Below are 26028 nucleotides of genomic sequence, written 5' to 3' on the forward strand. Positions count from 1 at the left end.
ATGGACCAAACTCCAACTTGGCTTTATCAAACAGTTAAACCTAATTCGACGTGTACGTTCAAATATGCCACAGAAAGCGGGTTTTTCCTTGAAATTAAGTTCTACTCACTGTTTGGTTGGAGATATTATGCTGATATATGTGGGCATGGACATGCGAAAATCTGGGACGGGCAAACGCGAAACGACGAGCTTCTCATTGCAACGTACTGCAAAAATATACAAGAACGTCAATCAGTGAGGACCACTGGAAAACATATGTTGGTTGAGCTTTACAGTCACAACGATTCCTTTACAGTTGAAGCAGGAATATTTTCCCGAAAAGGTCAGTCTTTCCCATGTTGTTAGTTTTTAGGATCCTTAAATTAATGTTTTCCTGTTCTTGTTTTCTTGAGCTTCGCCGGGGAAGCAAATAATGGTACAGTGTAGTATAACGAACGATTTTAATCTTTAGCCCGGCCGAAATTGCAATAAAATGTATGGAACAGAACTTCGATTTAACGAAATCCTCGTTATAACGAACACAATCCACAAGCGTAAACGTAAAATATACCTCGATATAACGAATAAATGTCAGCGTGTGGTGAAAGGTAAATGCCAAATATACCAACAAGGACAAAATTTATGTGAATAGTAATTTTAAGCAGGTTTGTTTGCTTATTCTTGAGTTTCTAGTGCCATAGCTATATATAGCTCGGTACTGAAATGTTTTTACAGTAACTTTTCAGATCCGGAAATCCTGGGTTTTGTAAATTAATTTATGATTAGCTATACCTCGATACAAAGAACATTTTGGTAGTTTTCCAGAAAATTCGTTAAGTAGAGGTGTTCGATATAACGAACAAATTTCCCCAGTCCCTTGGCCCTTCATTAAATCGAGGTTCCACTATACAGTGAGGCCCTAGTATTATCAGGAGCGGTCCTGGTACAAAAGGTTTCTTAAGAGAGTACTATATAAAGCTCTTGGCATTCCCCGGGGGCCGGTTCACGAAAACGACTTAAGTATTTGTACAAGTTGCATACACAGGCTGAAAACCATGTGGATCATTTGACCAGAGTTTGTCTGAATTGTTATCGTTGACAAACTGCACTACGCAGGTTGGTAAGGCCCCTTATTTAATGACTTTGTGTAAACCATCCCTTAGATTCACTTTGATTCTCGTATGGACACCCTTGGTGACGACGATATTAGCGTTAGAAGCCTTGATAGTTAGGTGCGACAAGAGTTTTCTAATGAAAGAGGAAATGATCCTCGCATTTGAATAAAAAACCTAAGCGGTTGAAAATTAACCGGGAATCGAACCCCAACCTTTGGGATGACCGGACCCAATGCTCTATCCATTAAGCTAGTCGAGCCAACTGGAGAGCAGGCCATTGTGAGTTCGTGATATATCCGATGGTGGACATGACTTTCATATCTTTATCGGCAGTTCAAAATATTAGCCATTTCATCTATTTCCGTTCAGATCATTTCTACCATAGGTTGATTAGCTTTAAAGATAGAGCGATGCGTCAGGTCATCGCAAACGTCAGGGTTCGATTACCGGTCAAGCCTGAATTTTTTTAGGTTTTTTTTTCAACTGCTTACGTTGTTTGTTCAACTGCGAGCATCATTTCCACTTTCATATCTTCATCCGCAGTTCAAAATATGATTTATTTCACATGTTTCCATTCAAGAGTATTCTTATCAGTTGTAACATCTGAATGAGAGAGAATTCATTTAAGTTTATTATTTGGCCGGGGCTAAAAGCGAAGCTCTTGATAATATTTGTAGCTTGTTCAAACAAAATATAGAATCGTGTAATGCTAAGCGGTGAAGGCAACGCCGGACAACGGTGGAAAACAACAATAAGTCTAATTAGCAAAAAAAACTTTGCACGGCATTTCTCATTTTGTCAAGGCCGCTACAAAATTTTCATGTTGTTCTTCCAACAAAAAATTTCTCCTTTGTTTTTTAACTCTCACTCTAGATCTCTCTGTCGCCCTTTTTCTCGTTGAGCTTCTTTAGCCTGCCGCCTACTCGCTCTTTTTCTCGGTCTTTCTCTTGCTCTATATTTCAAATTTGTGGACATGACAGTCTATATAGGCTTAATACTTAAGACAACACGGATACAGAAACAATTTCTGCTTTCCGTTTTCGTCTTTATTGACTCTTTAACTGCCTCTGTTTTACAAGACGCGGGTGGCTATGTTATTTCCCGCCAAAATAACCTCGAGTTGCATTTGGGTTGCCATACCTGTTGGTTAAGTTACTACATTGGTATGCCTGTGGTGCCGACGGACGATCTCTCGGTCGGTGTACGGTCATGTGATTACCAAATTTTCTCGGATGGGTAAGATTACCACATTTTCTTACCCACGGTGCTCCACTGCGCTTGCTTGCTTCGCGCTCGAGAGCTCCGCTATAATGACTCTTAAGCAGCAGGCATATATGTTGTCATGTTGTTTACTTAATTCATGTTTTTTTGTGGTCGGAACAAGAGGGTCTGTTGAACTTTGTAAGCGAGTGAATAAAGCTTGTTTACAGGATTAACTTACTCGGTACAGCTTTCAAAAAAATAAGCTGCCTTTCAAACTTCTAAAACTACAAGTTATAGGCCGCATACTTCCGAATTAAAGTCCATATCTAAACATGAATTATTGTTTCATTGGAGGAACTTTGAGAAATACATGGTCTTCTATACTCTACCTTGAAGCAGGTGAAACAGAACTCGTAAATTATGAAATACGTGCGTTGTATCGTTTGCGATAGCCGAATTAAGTCAGAAATGACTTAAAGCAGCACCCACACTAAAATATGAACTCTTGAACAGCTGCATCAATGTACTCAGTGTTTGAATCAGGAAGATATTTACATGTTACGCCCCTTAACACCTTAAGCCGGAATAAAAGACGAAAAAATTGTGAAGAATCAAGATGGCGGTCTCAAAGTGCCCCTGTTTGACCCTTAGCAATAATGTTTAGATACCAAAATCTCATTGGTTCCTCTAAGCATCAACTTATGGTACCTTCAACCTTATTGGACCCTGCAACACACATCCGAACAGACAAAGCCACAAAGATACATACGCTCAGACCACAGACATATGAGCTGCTGTCTGTATAACCGGGGAGTCTGTGACAGCAAGATTCGCAATGACAAAGTTGACTGCAATAAGTACGGTAAGATTAAACTTTGAAATTAACCTGACGAATAATTTGCTTCTCTTTTCTTTTAATTAAGGCACGTTACGGCTGGTCATTGACATCGTCTGGCCCATTGTTGTGGCGTTTGTGCTTTGTTTCATCCTCGGTAGAGTTTACTGCTGTGTCAAGAGAAGGCGGCGTTCTTCAAGACCACTAACGCGGCGAGCGCGTGAGGGTGAAGTTTCTCAGCAGCCTGTCCCTCACAGCCCTGAAACGTCTTCTCGATTCACCGACCGTGTTCCACCTTATACCTTTCCGCCGTCGAATACAGAGGATGCTCCGCCTTCCTATGAAGAATCATTATTATCAGCCACTTTTCCACTTGCACCCTCCATGGCTACTGTACAAAGTTTTCATCCTCAGCACAATTCGGTTGGCTCTTCTCCCCTTAAACCCGAAATTCTATCAGTGCCACTTTCTTCATCTCATGGTGATACAAATTAGGCGCGTGACCATGAAAGACACTGTGTTATTGAAGCTGCAGCCTCTGAAAACACAAGTTTTAGTTTTAATTTCATGAGGATCCATAGTTTGCTGGTATAAAAGTTTTGGAAGTTTTTCTGTCTTTTCTATTTCGAAATTGTTCAGAGCAAGCTAAGGCTACTTGCGCGCAAGTTTTTCTTCTTATTATTTTAAACAGGGGTCTGTCACGCGATATTTTAACTCGTGATTCTTATTCAACTTACACTGAAGTAATCCCAAAATTAAAGTAAACGTACATTTTAGAATATTACTGAGTCTTGTAAAGTAGAAATACACCAAAGAGGTTAAGTAACCTATAAATGTTTAAGCATGATTCAGGATGTAAGAGATTGACATAAATCAGTAATATAGCAATCTCGCCTAATTGAGGCTAATTTTTGTAAGATGCAGAAACTTTGACGTGCACTGAGAGATCGGTAAATGAACGAAATTTTAAACAGAACTACCAACCGGTCATTGAAAATTTAAAGTTGAACGCCTCGTTTGCGATATTAGTTCGCTCATGTTAAGAAGACGCATTCAATGCGTATTCATACTTGTGTATCATTCGCAATTCGCATTTATTCAATGTTGCAATGTCAAGAAAATAACAATAAACCCATGAAATTGTAAAAAGAGGGAGTCGAGGTTTATGGCCAGGGAGGTGCCGCCGGACCCAATTTTTTGAGCGACTGACGTCAACCGGAAGTGAGGCATTTTCGCTTTTAGTATTCGTTGACGGTACCAAAATTGTACTGGTAAGTTTCTTTAGCCTTATCCGAAACCCTTTACCTTTTATCCTTATACCCGAAAATCTGGCATACCCATTGCCCAAGAATGAAAAACTGAAAAGTGACGCACCTTATAAGCAAAGTCTCCTTTGCTTATAAGCTCCCTAGTTACCTGTGTACACCACATGATACTTTCTTCAAAGCGAATGCAGTCATTTAAACAAGGTGTAAAACACATGACTTACGCATTAATAATGCAAGATCATGAGGCTTGAAATGTGAACGGGAGACGAAAAAATACAGACACTCGAGATTAGAACGTGCTCTCCTTAGACGTTGGACGCAATGCCAAACTGAAGAGCAAATTTCAAATAAATTTTAAATATTCCTGACATGATATGGACTCTGCAGCTGATACTTTCACATTGAAATGAAGCATGCTGATTGTTCAGACTGCTGAGGAATGGATTAAACTCGAAGTAAACTCCTCTACGGGTTTGTAAGTAGTGGTCCGTCCGGCTGATGTAGGCGTTATTGACCAAGCTTGTTCTGTCTAGCTAGATGTTACAATTAATTCAGCCCACTTTTTAAAATAAAGAGGCCCTAGTCGGTACTCTATACTCAGTCCGCGTTTTATACCCATTCCGTAGTCTGTGGCCCATATTCCGCATTCTACTGTGCAGTCTTTGTCTACTCACAGGCACGTAGGGTCAGCTATGGTTCCACCGTTTGAAACAGTTTGCGAAACATGTGGGAAGAGTTCAATTCCAGGTCTGCTCACTGTGCCAGTGATGATGCATGCATGATCATGAATGGCAGACCTTCTGAGTAGACTACTTAATTTAAAAAAATTACCATATGTTTATTATCCTGTTTACATTAGTGAGTAAATAACTGTATCATAGCTATTTCTAATTTTTTTTTTTGACGTCATTGCTAAATGAGTATTGACCAAAATACATTTTGGCTGTTTCCCCCGCAATTGTATTGTGGTCAATGGTCACAAACTGTGTCGTCATTAATCTACTGATGTAGTTCATCATCATCATCATCATCATCATCAATCTTTATTTATACACGAAATCGTATCATTTTTACATTGTCTTCCTAGGGATCGTGTGTAAAATTACACTAAAATACTCTAGGGAACTACTTGATTATTAAGTGAAAAACACAAAAACGTACACTGTCCACTGTGCAGTAAAAACTGTTTTTTACCTTACTCTCGGCTATTTTCTTCGAGCTCCCGATAACTCGAACTTTTTTCGATTTCCCTTGAGGGTTCGAGTTATCGGGAGTCGACTGTAGTTACAATGAGCCATGGTGTTTTAAATTAATCTTTCCCATGAAATGGAGTTTTAAAAACATTTAAACTAGGGAGGTTTCTAATCTCTGAGGGAATCTTGTTCCACAGAGCAGATCCTCTGTAGGGTAGGCTCCCTTTTGCAGACTCAGTTCTGGGTCTGGGGACATAATTATTTAATATAGCTCAGAATTTCTATAAGATTATGTGAGTGCACATTTGAGGTGTTGGTTAAGATCGGCCTCAGATACGAGGGGGGAAGGTCATTATAGATTTTATACATTGTCACAGCCAACTGTTAAAGTCTTACATATTCTAGCCTTTCCCAACCAAGCTCATGCAACAAAACACTTGAGCGAACCTCATACGTGGTTAGAAAAGGTGCGAATTCTAGCAGCCCTATTATGCATCTTTTGAAGTTTGTCTGCTAGTCTCTTGTTGATATTACCCCATACAGCGCTACAACAGTAATTAAAATATGGCATTACCAGTGCATTGTACATACTCACTCTAGTATCAAATGGTGTAAAACGACTTACACACTTTAAGGTAGCAAGACCAGGGGATATTTTCTTTGAAATGGTATTAATGTGTGGGCGCCAGTTCAAAGATTCATCAATTTGAACTCCAAGTGATTTATTACTCTTTCTAACGGTGTATTATTGACTTTGACTGTGAAGTCACTATTTATTTGGGATAACTTAAATTGACTCCCTATAAGAATGTATTTAGTCTTCTTAACATTCATAGTTAATTTGTTTGCTGCATGACAGCCATGACTGAATTAAATTCAAATCATAATTTATTCTATGTTCAAGGACACATGGGTCTCCTGCAGATGAGGTAAGGGTATTATCATCTGCATACATTCTTGCTTTTGAAAACAAATCACATGAAGGGGGATCATTAATATAAAAAGTAAATAAAAGAGGGCCTAAGATAAAGCCATGTGGAATACCACATGTTATATTACAGAAATCAGATTGAGTCCATCAATAAAGGTTCGTTGCTTTCGGTCAGATAGGTAGGACTGGAACCAGGTAAGAGATTGAGAACTGAGCCCATAGAGTTTTAAGCTTTCCTAGCAGAATAGCATGATCCAGGTGTCCACGAATATCACACCATTTAAAAGATTGTTGTCAACATTCCATGGCCATTCATTTGTTACCTTAAGTAAAACTGTTTTGGTAGAAAACATTGGTTTGAAGACAGATTGTGATTCAGTTAACAAGTAATTATTATTTAGATATTCATATAGTTAGTTAAAAACAACTCTTTCAATTTATTAACTTACTACAGGCAGAACTGAGATAGATCAGTAGTTGTTAGGATCAGTCCTGAGGTCCTCTTTAAATATTTGCGAAACTCTAGCTCGTTTCCAAGCATTTTGAAATATTCCAGTGGTAATTGGGAGACTTATTTATTGAGTTCTTGAGCTGTTGTGTGGTTATTCAACTATTGTTGGCCAAAAAATAGTAATAATGAATAAAAATTATATGTCATCTGTTCCTTAAACGACTTATCTTTTCTATATAAAACCTCTATTTCCTTCTGCAAATTCAAAGAAACTTCTTCAGGGTGCTGTGCTGCCGAAATGAGGTTCGGGGAGACCCGGTCTGAACGCGGCCCTGTATAGCCAATGCGAACGCCCTCCTTGAGTGTACTAAGCAGATTATGTACAAAGGTTCTATCAGGATGAGTAGCTAATTCTAACTCTAAATGATAAATGTTAATAGGCGCGAATACTAAAGGCTTGTGATTATGCCGTTGCTGCTCCACTTTACTTCTTGCTGCGGTCGTTCGGTCTTGGGGCCTTGTTGGCGCTGCTGGGCTGTGGCTGGGTGCATTCCGGGGCGGTGAGGGTGCTGGAATAGCAGCGAAGGCACACGTGGGGGCAGCTGCAATTTCGGCGCCGGCAGCCAGAGGACTTGTTGAAGTCGAAGCACACAGTCCGGGGGGCAGCAAGATTTTCTGTTAAGGTCAGCAGAAGGACAGACATCCTCAGCGTGATAAGGACTCGAGCAAACATTGCAGTGGGGCTTAGCGAGGCCTGCTAAAGTCACTGTCCATAGCTCAAAGTCTAACTTATCCCAGCTCAGGGACAAGTCATAGGCCGTCCGGCGACAGAACAGCTGGTCGTACGATAGCCAGGCCAAACCCTTAAATTTAGCGACTGCTCTGCTAATAATTTGCTGGTATTTGATAAGCTCGAGCTCCCGTCGTGGGTAGGCATTCACAAGTACTAACATGTAGGTCATGTAAGCGTCGAGCCACTTGGGGAAGGTATCAATTACTGTTTTTTTTCTTTCTGACCAACCCGTGGGGCCTGAGGACGAGTCGTCCAAACGGAGCTGAATTTCAGGGGTCTGGGACTGGTATAATGTATCGGGCAAAGGTAACGCAAAGTCAATGTACTCACCCCAGAGTATTTTGTCCTCTTAAGTCTTGTCCACTGGCCTAGAAAGACCTAGACGGGAAGCCATGCCAGGTCTGAAGAGATTTTGAGGCGAGGCAGAAGGAAGATGCGCGGCTGGTGAAGGAAGATGAGCGGCTGGCGAAGTTTGAAGCGTTGTTACGGCGGAGCGGACTGAATCAGTCACGATGGCCTCGATTGCTGCACGCAGAGTTTGGCTGAAACCGGTGTTCTGTTGGAAGGTGGACTCCTCCAGCTCAGGATCCGACTCGATCATTTCGTCGATAGAGTACAACGAAGCACAGTCTGACGGGGCGTTGTCTTCGTTATTAACGTTGTCGAGGTTCGCTGAAAGGCTTTCCGACGAGCGCCTAGTCGCCGTGGTGGTTCTCGTTGAAGGGCGCCCCTTACGAGCTTTAGCCTTGGAAGCTCGTTTTGGTTGCGCTGTGGTCGACGTGGCCACTTTTCCCGGCAAGGCCCGCTTCAGTCGATTTAGCAGCTGCCCTTTGGATCTTTGGAAACTCTTCAAACGATACATTGATTGTTTTTCTTTCCTGCATGTGCGAACTGATCTCTATGGCGGGAAGCAATTTCGTAGACACGACATATGTACAGTTCACTATATCAGATATGACCTACCTACCTCTTTGACGGCCACCCGCTGTCCAAGAAGCCCTCGACTCCGAAAATGAGTTTGGGTATCGCATATATGAGATATGTACCTGTTTTCGCGGTGTTTTGCGCGCACACAATCAGTAGTCATCAAGTCATGGTTTACTTCTCTCGAAATTTTACCTTTGTTGAAAACGATGAGCAAACCCATAAACTTATTTTTTGTCACTCGAAGGAAGCGCGTTCTTTTACAACGTTAACGCGCAACGCGCTAAGCGTCAACATGAAGAAAGAGGGAGTGTTTCACTGTGTTTTACAGAGTGGCCGTGGAACAAACGAGAGGGGCTGTAATGGACTGTTGGAATATCTTTACACAGGAAATGTTGACATCAATGAACATTATGTCTTTGATTGGTTTCAACTGGAAGGTTTTGGTCTTGCTCCCAATTTGAAAGTAGCAGGCACCTGTAGACACTGTCTTCTCTTCCTCAAATTCCGCCAGAAGATGCCAGTGCCATGACTAGGAGAAACAAGCAAGTTACAATATTATTGCTACGGAATAAGACGTTTTTCAGAAAATAGAGAGGCAACATGTTGAGGTTTGGATTCTCAGAAATAAAGTCCAAGTACACAGCGAAAAAGACGATTTTCGGGTGATCTTGAAGTGTATGGACAGTGAGTCGTGGATGGATATATCCATAAAGAATATGAAGAATTTTTCGAATTTTTTCTTCACATAGGGTCGTTTCCATGTTGTTCAACTCTGTATTCAGTCATGATTTCACGTCATCCTGTGGTTAAAGACACTGTAATATTCACAGAATTTATGCATTTTATGCAAGAGTAGAGGTTGTCAGGAAGGATGGGGCTTGCGGCTTGTGGTAATAAGCCTTATTATTATATAAACACCAGTGAAATACCAGGTGAGCTTTCGCACGAAAACTTGATATCTTCACATGTGAAAATAGCATGTTATCTTCACATGTGAAAATATTACCGTTGCTATGGCTTCATAATAAATTGTACCTTTCACACCAAAAAACTGTTAAAGTGAAATGGTTTTGTATTTCATAGGTGTTTTTATAATAAATAGAACATTACATGGCCGCTTGGAGATACGAAATTTCTCTTCTTATGTTGAAAAAATATTTCACTTGTTCACTGCACTCACTTGTGAAATTTTTTTCAACACTTAAAGAGAAAATTTGTATCTCTGCGCGGCCGTGTAATATCCTCTATTTGTTACGTCCCTTAAGTTAACCAATGGTGCAAGATAACAGATAGGTTGCCGGAAGGACACTTATTTGGAATCAGCATGCCTGGGTTCTTGTCATAACAACATTCACATTCTCAGAATAAACTATAAATTATGATTGTTTTAACAACCCCACAAGCATTCTAGCTTTAACTTTTGTCATGTCAAAATAAAGGTTTTATGTTAAGGTTTTTATGTTATTGTTCAACTGAACATAATGAACCATCAGTGAGCTCTTGGGTTGCTGTAATTTTGACCCCTTAAGGGGGCAACACGTTTATCAGAAGATGATTTTCATTTTGCTGTTAACTTCAAGGTTGTCTCTATTTTATTGGTGAAGCAACTATTGAGAGTGAAGAGGGTACCGGTAACTGTGGTCCAAACCTGTGGCAGGAGGTGGCAGCTTGCATGGTGGGGTGTGTGTGCTGTTAAAGATGAAACATTTTTCAGTGTGATAGGAGGTATGTCTGATAAAGAATTGCGAGACTTAATGGGTTTAAAGTCTGTAGTTGTATTGAAATGTATGATCCAACTCTAACTGTGTTGTTCATTCTTCAAAAACAAATATAAAAAAACCTGGACTAGGTGCTACAAGTGCATATTAAATTGTAGTTTGTCCATCTTTAATTGAAGAAAAGTAACAGTAGAAAGGGACTGATTGTGTGATATTTAGAACAAGCATTTGAAAAAAAACTCCACCAGTGCCTCTGCAGGATTTCTGTAACCTACACTCCCCTCCCCCACCCTCATCCTCCATTGTTGTAAATTCCAGTTATCTTGTGTACCTCTGTAATATTTGATTTGCCTTACCCTCACTGAGTTTACCAGGTAGGGAGTGGGTGTACATAGAATTTTTCAGGAAACATAGCCAAGCAAGGGCTACATGTATGTGTTATGTGGTTTTGCCACCATCCTTAATTTTGCACATAAGGGTAGAATAGGATGAGCAGAAAGTACTATCAATGACAACAACAACAACAACAACTTTAGTAATTTCCAATTCTTTGTTACAAAATAAATATGTATACAACCCATAAGAAGCAAAGGCTGTTCTAGGCATGGTGTTTAAATATAATTAACTAGGTTATTAAATTTGAAAAAAGTTAATATAGGAGAGCTAGAAAAACAACAGTTGTAAGGGCACAATCAATAACACAAAAGGAGAATTTTTCAATAGTAAATGTAAAGTTGTTACAGTGGATGCCTCCAAAAAATGTAGTATACATGAATATAAATCTGACTGGATTCATGAAAACATGGCTTCAGTGAGTGTCTAAAGGTCCTATGTTAAGTGTGTCCTTGGTACCAGGGCAATGGGTGACTGTCTGCACCTCCCACTGAGCTCTGCAATTATCATGATAATCATTCTCAGCAGAGGAATGATTCAGCTGGCTAGGGCAAATTAAGACCAAGGTACTCGCCAGTCAAAGTGTCCACTGAACACTGCTTACTGAAAGGGTTGTTTCAAAACATCCCCCTCCCTACCTCACTAGTTTTGACCCCAAGGCCTGATCCACCCACCCACTGTTAGGGCAGTCCCTGGGCTATCCAGCTGTACCGACAAAGATGTCAAACCCCCTAGTTTTTTGGACACCAGGCTGGCCTGGTGCCAGGCGAAAACCTAGTGCCCACGTTTTAACAAAATCAGACAGAAATAAATGGTTAATAACATTTACATTGTTGAAAAATGTTATTTAAGACCTTTCATTTTCATATAACATGCAGTATAATAATGATAATGATAAAAAAATTTATGATGATGGTGATGGTGATGGTGATGATGATAATGATGATGATAAAGTTCAGCTGTTGTAAAAGTAATAGTGTATGGTTCTAAGCGGGCAAATTGCTAAAAGAACAAGGGAAGGGCAGAGGATGGTGCGAAAGAGCATTTCATCTGTTTCAAAGCTTTATTTTTATTTATTTATTCAGTTATTTATTTATTTATTCCATTTTATTTCATTTAAGTTTGTTAAAGTTCATCATGTTGTTAACACTTGACAGTAACTATTAATATACTTAAGCAGTTTTCTTGTTTTCTTTTTTTTTTCTTTACCTCAGTATTTACAGTGTATAATTCATTTTCATTTATTTTCTAGACCAAATGGTGGTTTTCACTGTCGTCGCTATCAGAAATAAAACTGGCTCAAAACCACTCGATACAAAAACTCCTGAATCTAGGAAATAAAAGATAATAGAGAGCTTTAGATTGCAAGACGGGGACAACGACAATACTAGTACGAGATTTCCCTAATACTAAGTACTGCGCGCGCGCGAAACAACGTCATTTTGGAGGGAAAATGTGATAGTGAGTTTTAGCGAGTTTTAGCGCGAATGTCGTAGTTGCGAAACAATTTATGAAATGTTAGGAATTTTATCATTTAGCGTTTGGTAGAGGGCTTGAACTCCTTCAACGGAAATAAGCGTACAAGGAAGCTTTCCGGGTTGTTTGTTTTTAGAGAATAGCGGGCGAGAAAACTTAAAGTAAATGTTGACCTCGTAGTAGTCCTCGTCCTCGATTCTAAAGATCTCATTATGCAAAACGCTCCGCCACCAGGAAGAAGTTGTGAGAGATGAGTCAGGGTCTGTGCGATTTTTCATATGCGAGATACCTGGAAATTTTTTCTACCCAAATTAATAAAGCTTTGTATGGAGACGCCATGTTGATGTCCGTTTAAGGGGCACAAACATGGCGGTCAGAGCAAGTGAAACATCTTTTTTTTAAGTTTTGCTACAGCAGCTTGCGTGAAATGTATCGCTTTAGGAACTCATGAAGATTAAAGTAATACATGCATTCTAAGACAAGGACTGTTCAGATAGCAAATTCTCAAAACATTGGTAACTTCTTAAACATACATAAGAGGCGTTGCCTGGGGAGTGTCGGCCGCCATCTACCAAATGCCGCGTCGAGCAAAGGCTTGGAGAGTCAAGCGTACTCTATCGTAAAACCGAAAATTTTATATTAAAAAAACTGTTTAACTGCTTTAATACCTCATGAAAGTAAAGACTTAATTGATAAAGGGCTAAATAATTGATATATTTTTTGTTATAAATTTGGTGACGTCATGTGAAAACCTGGAATACTAAAAGTTGTCAAAAGTGAAAAAAAGAAAACCACGGTCAAATAGGGACACTTAAGAATTATGATGACTTCTTGCTTAAGGTGATTCCTCAGTAAAAGAACCTAACATAGATTGTAGATGAAACTTGGTACACTGATGTAACAAGTCAAGGTCAAAAAAGTAATAAAAAGAGGGGTTCAAAAACAGCTATTTAGGACACTTTGGCAAAAACCGTGCAAAACTCAAAACTAGACAAAAAGGAGAGATTTTTTCGATGATGCAATTGGTATCGCACAGAATTTGATTTAAATGTATTGTTTATCCACTTACGTACCAGAAAAATGCCTTTTTATGCCCTCGAGAGGACTGGGGCAAGTTTCAAAATGGCATGTATGTGGAAGGGGAAAGAAGGCATTAAATAATAAGTTTTTCAGAATTTACATCGAGATATCACAGTTAGGACGCGATGTGCTAAAGGTGGCGCTTAAATGAAAATCAAAGTGAGGTAGCACACGTTTAACGTCCACTATCGAGGTTCTCCCTAAGAAAGTCGAACTCATTAACTCGCGTACTGCTCTCAACACATTGAGTCTCATCTCGGCAAGAATCAACCGCAACCGAAGATTCTAATAGCGTTTCTCTTCAGTCAACTTCATTTTAATACTGTTAGTTCGGATGTGTTTTTCACGGCGGCCATCTTGTTATGCGCAGTAAGAGATGCGCAGTGCAAAACCAGCGAATCACCTTAGCAGCCACTCGGGATCACACTTACAGGACCACTATCACAACATATGGACAAACTGAAAGATTAGATGTACTTGTTTAACGAAAGTGCTACTAAAACGTCCCCGTTACAGTCAAACCAGGTCAAGCCTACCCCCAAAGAATTCACTAATGAATTTATTATTCGAAAGTTGAATCCGTTCCCAGTTGTAGATTTCAGATTGATCTCTGCATTCTTGCCTGCATAATGAGCCGTGAATTCACACGCGAGGCAGTTATGAAATTTCTACCAGCTCAGTTTTCCTGAATTTGATGTAAATGTCTTCTGAGAAACTTAATCCATTCAAAGATTTTCTATCTGACCAAATCCAGAGAAGTTCTCGTAAAATAGTGGTTCATTACGCATGCAGAAATGGCGCTTTGAATTTGACACCAGTTACGGGAACGACTAACGATTCATTTTTCAAATAATTAATTCATTAATAGAATCTTGGGGGGTACGCTTGACCTGCCTTGACTGTAAAAAGTACTCAATATAAGTCCAATAAAACTATTCATGGTTGTCATTTGCTCTAACAACGGCAAGCAAGGGATTCCAACTTGAAATATCTAGGCTAAATGTTTCAAGTTGTGTCATCAATCCTCGGAAAAACTGATAAAGCGAAGACTATTTTACTATTTGGAAAATTATAAGGTCACTGAAGTGTAAGAGCAGGCACTACGAAAGGATAACGTAGGTGGTCTTGTGTGGTGATATGACGTAGCAGATCCGTGGTGACATCATCAAGGAGTCAACTAATCATATTTGTTTTTTGCTGTTTTCTTTGTATTCATCAGAAAAGCTATTTAATCCTGTCGCACGTATAACAAAACAAGATGATGCCGATGTACATGAAATTGCTTGACTCAATGCGGTGTGTTTAAATTTCCCCCTTGTTCATCAAAAGCCATTATTTCAGTCGTAGCCGGAACTACCCGGAGCACTTGAAATGACGGAGAACTTGAAGGTCTTGGACAAGTTCGAGGCTTCTCTTTATCTTCCTCTGCTATATATGCAGTATTTTCCCTGCTGTTAGCGTGACCATTGGTTTTCTCCCAGGCGTGCTGGACTTGATTGCTGGTTTGTTCAATTCCGTGCTCAACTTTGTCCGCGCCGATCAGTTCATCCTGTGGTTTCATGCGAATTCCAACTAGCTTATCGATGAAAAGTAGCTGGAGAAAAGTAGTAGTCGCTGCCCAAGCCGAAACTACTACAACAGTTAATGCCTGTACTCCTAAAAACTTCCAAGGACCGCCTTTTAAAATTCCAAACTCGTCAGAAAATGTGTATTCGACGGTGTCTTTCTCAGCAAAGAGGGCAACAGCCAGGAGCCCCCAAATCCCCGCTATAAAGTGGGTGGGGACGCAACCAACTGGGTCATCGATTTTGAGTCGTTCAAGAAGAGCACACCCAGGACAAGCTACAATAGCGCCAACAGCACCAATAAGGAGTCCTTCCCATGGACGTGCGACCGTGCAGATTGCTGCCAAAAGGAGACAGGTTTAAGTAAAAGACTGGTCGTTACAGTTACTTGCGGCATACAGACTTTTTTGTGAATGGCATTTTATACAGCACATTTGCATTAGTTATACTTTTGAAAATGACACTAGCCAGTGTCGATGACAGGTCTACCTTTAGGGACTGTCTAAAAAAAGCTTCAATGGTGTATAGTCCTTGGTGATACAGTTGAGAAAAAGGAGCTAGTAAGACCATCTTAACCACTGTGATTTAGGGGTTTGGTGATGGACTGTTTATTTCCCTGTGTGGTTTTAATCAGAAGAAGAAATCAAACATGAGATGTAGGCGACCTAAAAAAAGTATTATTGTCCATTAAGTTCGTATCAACCTTTATAGTCCACTGGCACTTAATTGTTTAATTGTGATCTCTTTAAGGTGGCTGAACACAGTTTTGCGGGCGGTCAGCAGTAACTCGCGTGACGGCGCGTGTTTTAAATTAGACAAACAAACATGGCGGCGAAAAAAGCAATGGTACACAGAAGACAATTTCTCAAAATCTTCTCAGTAAAATTTTGTGATATTTGGCAGAATTTTTTTTTTTAATTGTACTTTCAATAATAAGAACTTTAAAATGGAAGTTGAACTGACGATTTTTGTCATACATTTAATAATTACAGTACAATTATATTATTGTGAAAGGTTTGAACCCAGGAGTCATTTCAAAAGTAGATTGAGTTTGATCGTCCGGGTGAACGTAGTCCTGAATAGGACTATTGTTGTTGACAGTGACTGACGTTTCGACAACCTGTGCGGTAGTCATCTTCATAGTCAAAGTGAGTTGTATCACGTCAGTTGATGGTATTATACTCTGTTTATTGATCTGATTGGTCCATTACGTGGCGATGTTATTGGTCGTCTATCAGCTAAGCCGTGATGTTATTGGCTATGAACACTCTTAATCAGTAATTGGTGCATTTTGATCCGTCTATTGTCACATTTAATCAGTCGTCTTTTGTTAGTCAAATTGTCAGTTCTCCAGTCGTTCTCTCGTAGTTAGTTTTGCTTGATCTCGTCAATAAGTCGTTTGTACGGCGCTGGTAACTGTTGGCTACGATTCAGTGGCGTTTGTTCTAAGTTAGTAAACCAGCTTTCTAAAGTAAGACGTTGATAGTAGTCTGTAGAATACGTTATACATGTCGCAGAGTCCCAGTCAATTTGACGTTTCGTCTGTAAATGGTGCTCAGCAATGTGATTGTTGACGTCACCATTCCTCGTCGCCCGTTTGTGTTCGGTCAGTCGCGTGCTTAGGTGTCTGCCGGTTTTACCAATGTAAGAAGCCTGGCAGTCGCAGCATTTGATCTTGTATACTACTCCCTGTCTGTCCTCCGGTTCGTCTTTGTCCTTGACATTAGTAAGCGCCGTAAAGTGGTTATCGGTTTGTGTGCAACACGTATATTGTAAGGTTGTAATATACGTGCAATAGTTTCAGAGGTGCCTATGATGTACGGTATAGTCGCTGTCGTAACAGGCCCAGAGTTGGTCTGAGTGTTGGAATCAGTGTGTCTGTGAGTGTTCTGTCTAACAAAGTCCGTGTTGTAATTCTTCTGACTAAAAACGTTGTTAAGATAATCAGTCTCGTCTTGTAGGCTGTCAGGTGAGTCGCAAACTAGTTGCGCTCGTCTCGTCAGAGTCCGGATAGTAGTAGCCTTGTGAGAGATCGGGTTGTATGAAGACTGGTGTAGTAATCGGTCGGCATTTGTCGGTTTTCTGTAAATAGTCGTTTTTAGTTTGTTGTTGTCGCGAGTGACCAAGCAGTCTAGAAAAGGTATCTTACCATTTTCTTCGATCTCCAAAGCAAATCAAGTAAAACTAACTACGAGAGAACGACTGGAGAACTGACAATTTGACTAACAATAGACGACTGTTTAACTGTGACAAAAGACGGATTAAAACGCACCAGTTACTGATTACGAGTGTTCATAGCCAATAACATCACGGCTTAACTGACAGACGACCAATAACATCGCGACGTAATGGACCAATCAGATAAATAACCAGAGTATAATACCATCAACTGACGTGATACAACTCACTTTGACTCTGAAGATGACTACCGCACAGGTTGTCGAAACGTCAGTCACTGTCAACAACAACAGTCCTATTCAGGACTACGTTCACCCGGACGATCAAACTCAATCTACTTTTGAAATCACATTATTGATTATCTAAAAACCAGTCTGTTAAAATTTGGTAAAATAAGTTTCAAATGGTAATGATCAATTATAGTAAACTTTGTGCAAGTTTGTAGGAAAATCTAATGAGCGAATTTTATGTAAACTGAACAAAAGTGAAATTTTAAGGTTGTATTCAATCGTTCATGTTGCCATGGAAACTTCGAAAACGTCACATTTTACCTGTCAAAATCTTTCATCAGTTTATTTTTCACTTGCCAAGTTTCAGCTTGTGAGCTGCAACCTTTCTCTTGCCATGATTTGGCAAATGACATATACTCACAAACTGCCAAAACTGTGTTCAGCCACCTTAATCTAATTTTACTTAGCCTGCGTGCAGCCTCAAAACTGAATTGAAGGGGAGGAAGGAGGAAAGCGTGAATGGGAAAAGAGAGACTGAGAGGCTTCCCTTTCCTTCTCTCGCCTTTTCCTCTCCATTTTTGTTTCCATTTCCTCCCCTTTCGATGCATGCCACGCAAGCTAAATTTTACTCTTGCGTTAGTCACGAGGGATTAACAACGCGGGACTTACCAGTGATACCCACGAGACCTGACAGAATCCCGGTGACAAAGATTGGAATATCTATCTTCTTATTATAGACAATGTAACTGAAAAAAGAATGAAAGTGGAAAAACAGCCAATAACAAACCAAAAATCCATTATACTGTACAGGTGAAGCCAAACACTCGCAGGGCGAGGGCTTAAACGATAGAGATGTTTGCAAAACATCGCTATCAAAGATATTCTCTCCATTCAGTCTTGTTTGTATTAGCTTTAAAGGAGTAGAAACTCCCACTAAATTGAGAGAAACATGAAAATAATCGCTCAAAACATTACAGAAGGAATTAATAACTCAGCAAATGAAGAAACTTGAAGAAGATTAAAATGGATCGAAATTGCGGGGTTTTGAAACAGATTCTTAGAGTTCATTTTTGGTGTTTGAAGCATGCTTGGGAAGTACAAATTATTTGTTCGACAAGAAGCTGTGAGTTTGTCGTTTATAGGTACTTTCTTTTGTAACGTTAAGTTCAGAAGCGTATAAGGAAGCGTAACTGCGCCAATCGTAACAAAATGTCGTAGACAACAGTGACGCAGCCTCTTTGACACCTAACAAAAATGACTGCAAAAGAAAAAAAAATTGCATAAAAGCGAAAATAAATTGAAGGGCGAGTTCCTCCTCAAGGTGAGAAGCACCCAAGCATTTTGACAACTTTCTCACAGCTTCCTGAATTAATGCAATCTTTACTTGCAATTTTATCCTTCTTTTGGTGAATCTGAGGACGGGGTGTTTTATTAAAAGGAAAAAAGCTAAATGTTGCTATTTGACGTTAGAGAAAGTTTTGATTTCATATCAAGGCAAATTTGTGACTTATGATTTGATCAGAAAAGTCAAAATTTTTAGTTAGTCGGTCCTTTAAGTGATAACGTCTTTTCGCACATCATTTCGGTTCACATGAGGGTGAAATTCTTTGCTGACATCATCATTAATTTTGCTCATTAGCATACGAATTTACCCATTCACCATTAACAATTATTGGACGAGGTTGGCAAAAAAATCGCGATTTGTCTGTGGTGAGAAGATCAATTATTTGCCGAGGCCGAAGGCTGAGGCAAATGATTGCCGCGTTCAATAATTGTTTTATCATTCGATCTCCGAGTTTGCTTTTTAATGAATATCCTCGGGAAGCAAAGCGATCTGTCATTTTCACGCAAGACGGATCGCAAGTTGGAGAAAAGCACGGTTTCCTTTACGCATGTGCAGAATATTATTTGCAGCCAAACACAGTTGGACGGCATTGCGCATGAGCAGACCATTATTTGTAGGCAGTTATTTGGAGGTCACGTGGTGCGCTCTCGGCCAATGAAAAGAAAGAAAAATTTGCTTCGAATGATAATACACCTTGTTTTCCCCCCAAAACTTTGCATTAGCATTGTCTTCAATTCCTCGTGGGACCATTGTAATACTCAGGAGAAAGTAATAACGAAGGGTTTGTATTTTTTGTAGGGGAGAGAAGAGCAAACAAGGTGTATTATGGGAGAGGTGGTAATTGCGAATAGAAGCTGTTGCCGCATAGTAAGTACAAATGAAGTTCAAATGTTGGAAAGAGGAAGTTCAGGGATAAATAACTTCTAAATTGCTGGGTGGCAAAAAAAACGAGTAATCCATACATTTGAAAAAAAATTTCTCCGAAACTATTCGGTAGAATAGGGAGTACAGATATTAACATGCACTCTCAATACTCAGAGATGGTATTTTATTAGCTTGATCAGAGAATGATTAATGATGGCATAAATGTAAACAAAGATTCGCCTATAGTCGGAGCGCTCATGGATGCTCAGCTTAAATGACTCTTCAGAGTGTTTTTACTCACATGGCCAGCATCTATGCAAGAGTATTGGAATAAAAGAAAGCGTTTACATAAGAAAAGAGTTAAATTCACACAGGATTGGTTTGGAACACCAATATGGCCGCCGTGACGTCAAGTGAAAACGCTCCTTTTTGCTAACATTTTATCTCCAGTCAAAAGTTGGGCACAGATGAAAGCCGGGTTAGTAATTTTTATCGTGATAATTACAGTACGTGAATCGTCATAAAAAAAGTAGTTATAATTAAAAACTCGATATTAATGTTTAACTTGTATCACAGCTTGAGCTTTTAACCTGTCTGTGACAGCTCACATACCTGTATGCTGTTCCCACAACTCCTCCTCCAATAGCTCCGTTTATCGTCACGACCGCCGACCTAATGCAATAAATTAACAATTAGTGAATGAGGCTGAGTATCTTATGAAGAATTATGGAGATGGAGGAGGGTGTTATCCGTCGAGACCGTAGGCTGAGGCGGATAACACCCTCCTAGATCTCCATAATTCTTCATATGATACGAAAGCCGAATTCAATAATTGTTTTATTATTCATTCAAAATAATTAATAGTTTAAAAATAAAGCTAAAACATGTTTACCTCCATCGATGTTAAGTTCACCTTCGATAGTGCACGTTTAGGGTTGTTCAGCTCCGCAAGTATTCTCCAAATAGCAGATGTCGCCCTTCGAGTTGTGTTCTTGCTGTTCTTGCCATGTTTTTAGCTATAATTTCGCCTAGTTCTTACTCTTGAAACGAGTGAAATGTCCGCCATTTTTAGTTTTTACAACGAAAACAACTCAATCTCTTCCCGAGGTCTTCTCGGTTAACGGTGCATTAACCTGCAGAAGGCTGCATTTTTGGCGTCATTTCCTCGTTAAACACAAAATTCTTTCAAATTTGGTCATCAGTAACTGGTTATGGTGAATTATGCGTGTGCTTTTAGCTAATCAGAATTGGGGAAATATTTTGAATGAATAATAATATGTAATATAGAACACTGGTTCCCTAAATCACCACCTCTGATATTAACATAAGCACAACAGTATAATATGTAACAAAAAAATAATAAATAAATAAAATAAGTCAATGAGGAAGTACACTGAAATTCTCACGGAATACTTGAAATCTTAAGAAATAACATTGATGATCCCAAAGTCACTTCACTTAGGAAAAGTCATAAGAAAAGTCACTTCAAAAGTCGTACCTGGAGGCTAGCTTCCATTTCATCCCAGTTATCCCGAATGTACTTCCGCAGTTGAAGCCCAACCATCCCCACCACAGCATGAAAGTCCCTAAGAGAACATTTGTCGGGGAAGCCATTTGTATTGGAGGGGCATTCTTATCGAATCTTCCGTTACGTGGCTTTAGCATCATCGTCGCCACTAAACCGCTTACTCCGCCAACCAAATGCACAGCACTGCACCCAGCAATGTCCACTGCGCCCATTGTATGGAGAAAACCGTTTTCATCCCAAATCCAATGTGCCGGGAAGCTGTATGTCAGAGTGTTCAGGAATGAGTACAAGATGTAGGCTTTGAGTTTAATTCTTTCCGCCATTGCACCAGAAACAATGGTGGTCGCTGTAGTGGCGAATGAAAGCTGGAAAAAATACTGGGAATATACGTGACCTATTTTGCTTTCCTCTGCGTCTGTTAAGAAATAACCCAATCCACTAAAAGGATTCCCTCGTTCTGGGATGCCGAAACTGAACGCAAATCCAAATACCCAATATGAGAATCCACCAAAAATGACGTCGACAGCGTTCTTTACCATGATGTTTGCTTCATTTTTTAAGGAAACCATACCGGATTCAAGAAGACCGAATCCTGACTGCATTGTAAAAATGATAAAAGAGTTTGTCAAGATCCACGTAGCGTCTTCATACTCTATCAAATCCTCATTCGAGTATGTTGAGTTCATGTTCATGTTCAGAATTCGTAGTGTCAGTTTAGTTTCTCTAAAAAGAAAAGAGACCTTCCGTGAACGTTCTCTTCGAAACAAAGGGTAGATTAAATATTAATTAGTTGCAGATCTTTCTCAACAAGAGTGGAGTGCCTCCTAATCGATTCAGTGCGTAAGGTCATTAATGAAATTTCTTCCTTCTGTCAATTTGTAGTTACATCTATTTCGATATTCGCGTCGCAGATGGCAATATTTTAAATGCACAACGTCGAATAATTAACGCTACTTAGGAAAAAAAAAGATAGAAACACATAAATATGCCGATGCCAAGGAAATCAAAATTCATCCTGAGTACAGTTTTTTGTTCCTTAAAATCTAATGTGTGTAGTAGCGGCTGGGCGTTTTCTAAGGGTTGCTTTTTGAAGCAAAGTTTACATAACCGCTCTTTCAAGTATTTCACAGACAAAACCTCGGTAATTACCAAATAATGGAACAAAAAGTTGTAAATTCAAGTTGTTTCGCCTTTCCGTCGTAATTGAAAGTTAAAGCTGGTTTTTAAGCAAATCATTGACACTTCAGTTTGGACTTGCTAACGTTGTTGGTATTCGAAATGCTTTAGGCAAATGAAAAATGAACGCCGTTTTACAAAATTATATAAAGAGCTCAGGATTCAATCGGGCCGTAACTAGCAGTACGCCAGTTCGCAGGTGTGTACCTGAAAAATGTGGAAGATAAATTAAAAGTAAAACCAAAGAACAGGAAAAGGAACAGAAATATATTACTTTTAGTTGTTGATTACATTGTTTAGTTCCCATTGGGATCATTAGAGCCTTTATACGCTACTCCAACTGAATTTCTCAGCATGCGCACTTGACGCCGACCAGTTTACTCGCGGCTCCTTTTTTCGTTTTCTTAAGTATGAGGTTTATATATTTTATGCCTACTTTTAATTTATACTTTTGCATCGCATTTAGCAATCTGACTTCGTTCACTTTCTTAATTTTGTGCTCAGCATATCTTGTTATCTCTTTTGATGCAACCTGAGTCTACGTTTTCTTAGTGTTGTGTGTCTTTATTTTTTGCATATATCCCTTTTTTTGTGCTTTTGCTGTAACTCCTGTTGGTACAATAAACTCGATTGATGGCGGCTTCCTCCGTGTATCATTATGTTATTTTGTTTGTACATACTTTTATAACCGAAATATTTCCTATTCGGCTGAGCGTAGCGATAGAGAATAGAAGGGAAATTTCATAATAAATGTCAAACAAACTGATACAGCGGATCTTTCCCGATTTTGTCTCACGCGACTTAAGCCGTAACTGGTGCCTCAACAAATATAACAATATAACACGGTCTCAAGACCATTATCTAGAAAAATGATTATCTATTCATACGCTGATAACACTGTGCGTACTTTATCTTCTTCATCTTCGTCCTTGTTTAAAAGGCGCTATAAACTTCTCGATCTCAAATGAACGGTTGGGTTATTTTAAGCACGAAAATAACTAGAGAAAAGAAATAGTTATTCATCAATTCGCCAACTGTTCGACGGGAAACAGGTTATACTTAGTTTCTATGCATTTGTGCTTGTGTGCCTCAAGGCATTAGCTAACGTAACTAATTAAAGTGATGAGGAAGCACTGAGGAAGCTACCGTCCATGTGAACTTAATTGTAGCACGGTAGATCCGACTCAGTGACCACGTCCTTGGTCCTGGTTATCGTTTTAATAAATTATTTGAGTTCGGCAAGTGCAATCTAGCGAGAACTGTTCTTTGAGGTACCCCACTATAAAAAAAAAAACAGTTTTATATGTCATTAAAGCGGATAATTGAAGTTCGCCAGCGATTGGGCATTTGATGGCCATAACATCAACAGTGTGGAATATTTAAATAGCTACAGGATTTTTAAAGCATACATAAGACACAACCTGCTGGGCCCTAAAATACTGTTTTTTCGTGTAAACTGAACACGTTATTAACAAAGACCTAAATTGATTACACCGCTCATTTTATACCACCTTGGCTTCCAATGGTGGTTTTTGTAGCTGTTTCTTACCTAAAAGTTGAATTTAAGGAATAGTATGTTATTATTATCTTTAGTTAGGAATAACATTTCTAACGTTGCTATTTACTCTGTGAGACTCTCGCATAACTACCCAAAGTAAAAGAAAAGATTATTGAAAAAAATTAGTGTTAGTTTAACAAATACTCAGGAGCGAAAGTGTCGCCGAAACTGTGGAGATAATATGGGAGGCAATGCCACAAATTAAATTCAGCGGGCGGCGATAATCATCGCAAAAGCCGGAAAAAGACATTTATCGTTATTTCCCTTAATCATTCTGATAATGCATTAACTTCCATTAATGAAAATTTAAATTTCGGGGCGTTATATAATCAGTTTTAAATGGAGTTTTTCCTTACTGTACATTAAATAAAAATCACTCAGTATGCCATTTTGACTGATTTCCCTTACGGGAAAAAAGAAAAAAAAAATAGTAATTCGAATTTTGCTGTATGAAGAGTGCACCTGCGCGTATTAGGGGATATCGAGCTTTCGAGAGTAAACTGGAAAATGTTTTCGATCGAGAATCAGCTAGTTAATGCAGTACCTCGTATTAAAATGTTTCCTAACCTATTTTTTAACTAAGTCACTTAACGTGTAAAGTATATTGTATCATTTAATCCCTTGTATCTTAAACATACCGTGCGCAACATATGTGAGAGGTTTGCGAAGAGTGATACAAGTTTATCCTGTTCCTGTTTTCCGGTTTTAGTGCTTGTCCTTCAATGTGAAAACTGTTTCGGCTAAAAAGTGAAAAATGTAAAAGCATATAACACAAAAACTAAAATAGGGTAGACGGGCGATGCTCTTGGGAAGGCAGTGTAGAGAAATTACTTGGTGAAAATTGACACTACCGGCAAATGAAGCAGAATAAACAAATCTGTTATAAAGTTGGTAGAATATTACACTTTTCTTACCTTAGCTTTTCTACACGAGGGCATTAAGCACTTAACTCGTATATGGCATGCTCTTAGTTATCATTAAACAGTTCTGTTTTCTTAACCCTTTGTTGCATCACAGTTAAGAGCTTGAACTGAGTATTTTCGTTTTATTTGTTCCGTCTTGGACGAGTAGTTGGTGACGTTTGAATGCTGCTGTCTTTGTGTTTCTCTTTTTAAAGCAAATTTGCATTGCGCATTAAAAAGGAACAATATTTTGTTTTCTCTCATGCGATTATCCTTTGTTTACGCGACGGATTTCTCTTAGCATGGCCAGCTCCTTCGTCGTTGTTGACAGTCAAATGCAGTCACGAAACGACAGAAATCTTTCCTACATGTTCCTTTTCCTTCGCGATTGCCACCAAACTTTTTTTCTTCACCACCTAATTTTATGTCCCTGAAATTCTGCTGACTCAATGAAATAATTATAATTCTTATTTTCTTACTTCCTTGAATAGAACACCTGCAGGTGTTTGTCTCAAAATTGGTTATTGATGCTAGAGATGGAGAACCAGAATCTCATCACTGTCACCGACGACAAAAAATACTCTGTGAGACAAAACGCGACCACAACAGCAGCAACCGTAGCCTGAGGCACGTTTTGGTTCAATTTGGGAAACTGCCGACCTACCCCTCCCCTCAGTCAACATTAACACTTGCTTCTTACTTGGGGTAAAATGTTGGGTTAGGGGAGGGGTAGGTGGACAGTTTTCCAGAAACCTAAGTTGGTCCAAGTAAGGACCCGGCCACATGAATCCGGATATTTTTTCTAAACCGCGGCTTATTTTTTTACACAAATGGGTCTTCCTTCCACACGAAACTAGTGCATCCGCTCATCGAAACCGCATCTTTTTTAAAACGCTCTCCAGAGTGGTTCAAGGCTCCGTCTACACGAAACCGGGTAATAAAATATGCGGTTGAAAATCCGTCCGGATTCGTGTGAACGCCCCAGGCTTAAGGCGAGTGAGTCGCAGCATATCTAAGTGGGCCAAGAAATCATGTACACGCTGACCAGACGCCGAGCGGCTGTCGGCAGCAAAAACGTAATTACTTGCGTACTTTTAAACTTCATTGCGATTATCTCCACTCACTGCCATATTTGTCAAACGTAGAGGAACTTCCTGCAGTTGAATCCCGTCATAACGGAAAAGCAAAAAAGTAATGACGACTTGACATCGTTCTGAGGTTTAAAAAACACACAAACAAAACATGGATCGTGCCAGCGAGCGCGTAATTTATTAAAAAAAAAAAAAAAACAGAAGTCCCCATTCCAGTATGTTTGTGTCA

At 39.4% G+C, this 26028-nt stretch overlaps 2 protein-coding genes across 2 annotated transcripts in view; one reads left to right on the forward strand and one right to left on the reverse strand.

The window, feature by feature from the left end:
* Window positions 1-10374: 10374 nt before the first annotated feature.
* LOC140947634 (putative ammonium transporter 3) overlaps window positions 10375-26028 on the forward strand; it is a 45935-nt gene continuing 30281 nt past the window's right edge. The window contains exon 1 of the mRNA XM_073396788.1: window positions 10375-10420. The gene's annotated coding sequence lies outside the window, so the exon portion shown is untranslated. The remainder of the gene's footprint in view (window positions 10421-26028) is intronic.
* On the reverse strand, window positions 14549-25104 carry LOC140948311 (putative ammonium transporter 3). Its single transcript, XM_073397540.1, has 6 exons — window positions 24721-25104; window positions 24445-24546; window positions 21043-21795; window positions 20157-20216; window positions 18005-18081; window positions 14549-15267 (listed from the first exon to the last, which is right to left on the reverse strand). Exons 3-6 carry the CDS (start codon window positions 21762-21764, stop codon window positions 14651-14653), a joined length of 1476 nt encoding a protein of 491 aa, XP_073253641.1. The 5' UTR covers window positions 21765-21795; window positions 24445-24546; window positions 24721-25104; the 3' UTR covers window positions 14549-14650.

This window comes from Porites lutea, chromosome 9 (assembly GCF_958299795.1).
Source record: "Porites lutea chromosome 9, jaPorLute2.1, whole genome shotgun sequence".
Taxonomy (NCBI): Eukaryota; Metazoa; Cnidaria; class Anthozoa; order Scleractinia; family Poritidae; genus Porites; species Porites lutea.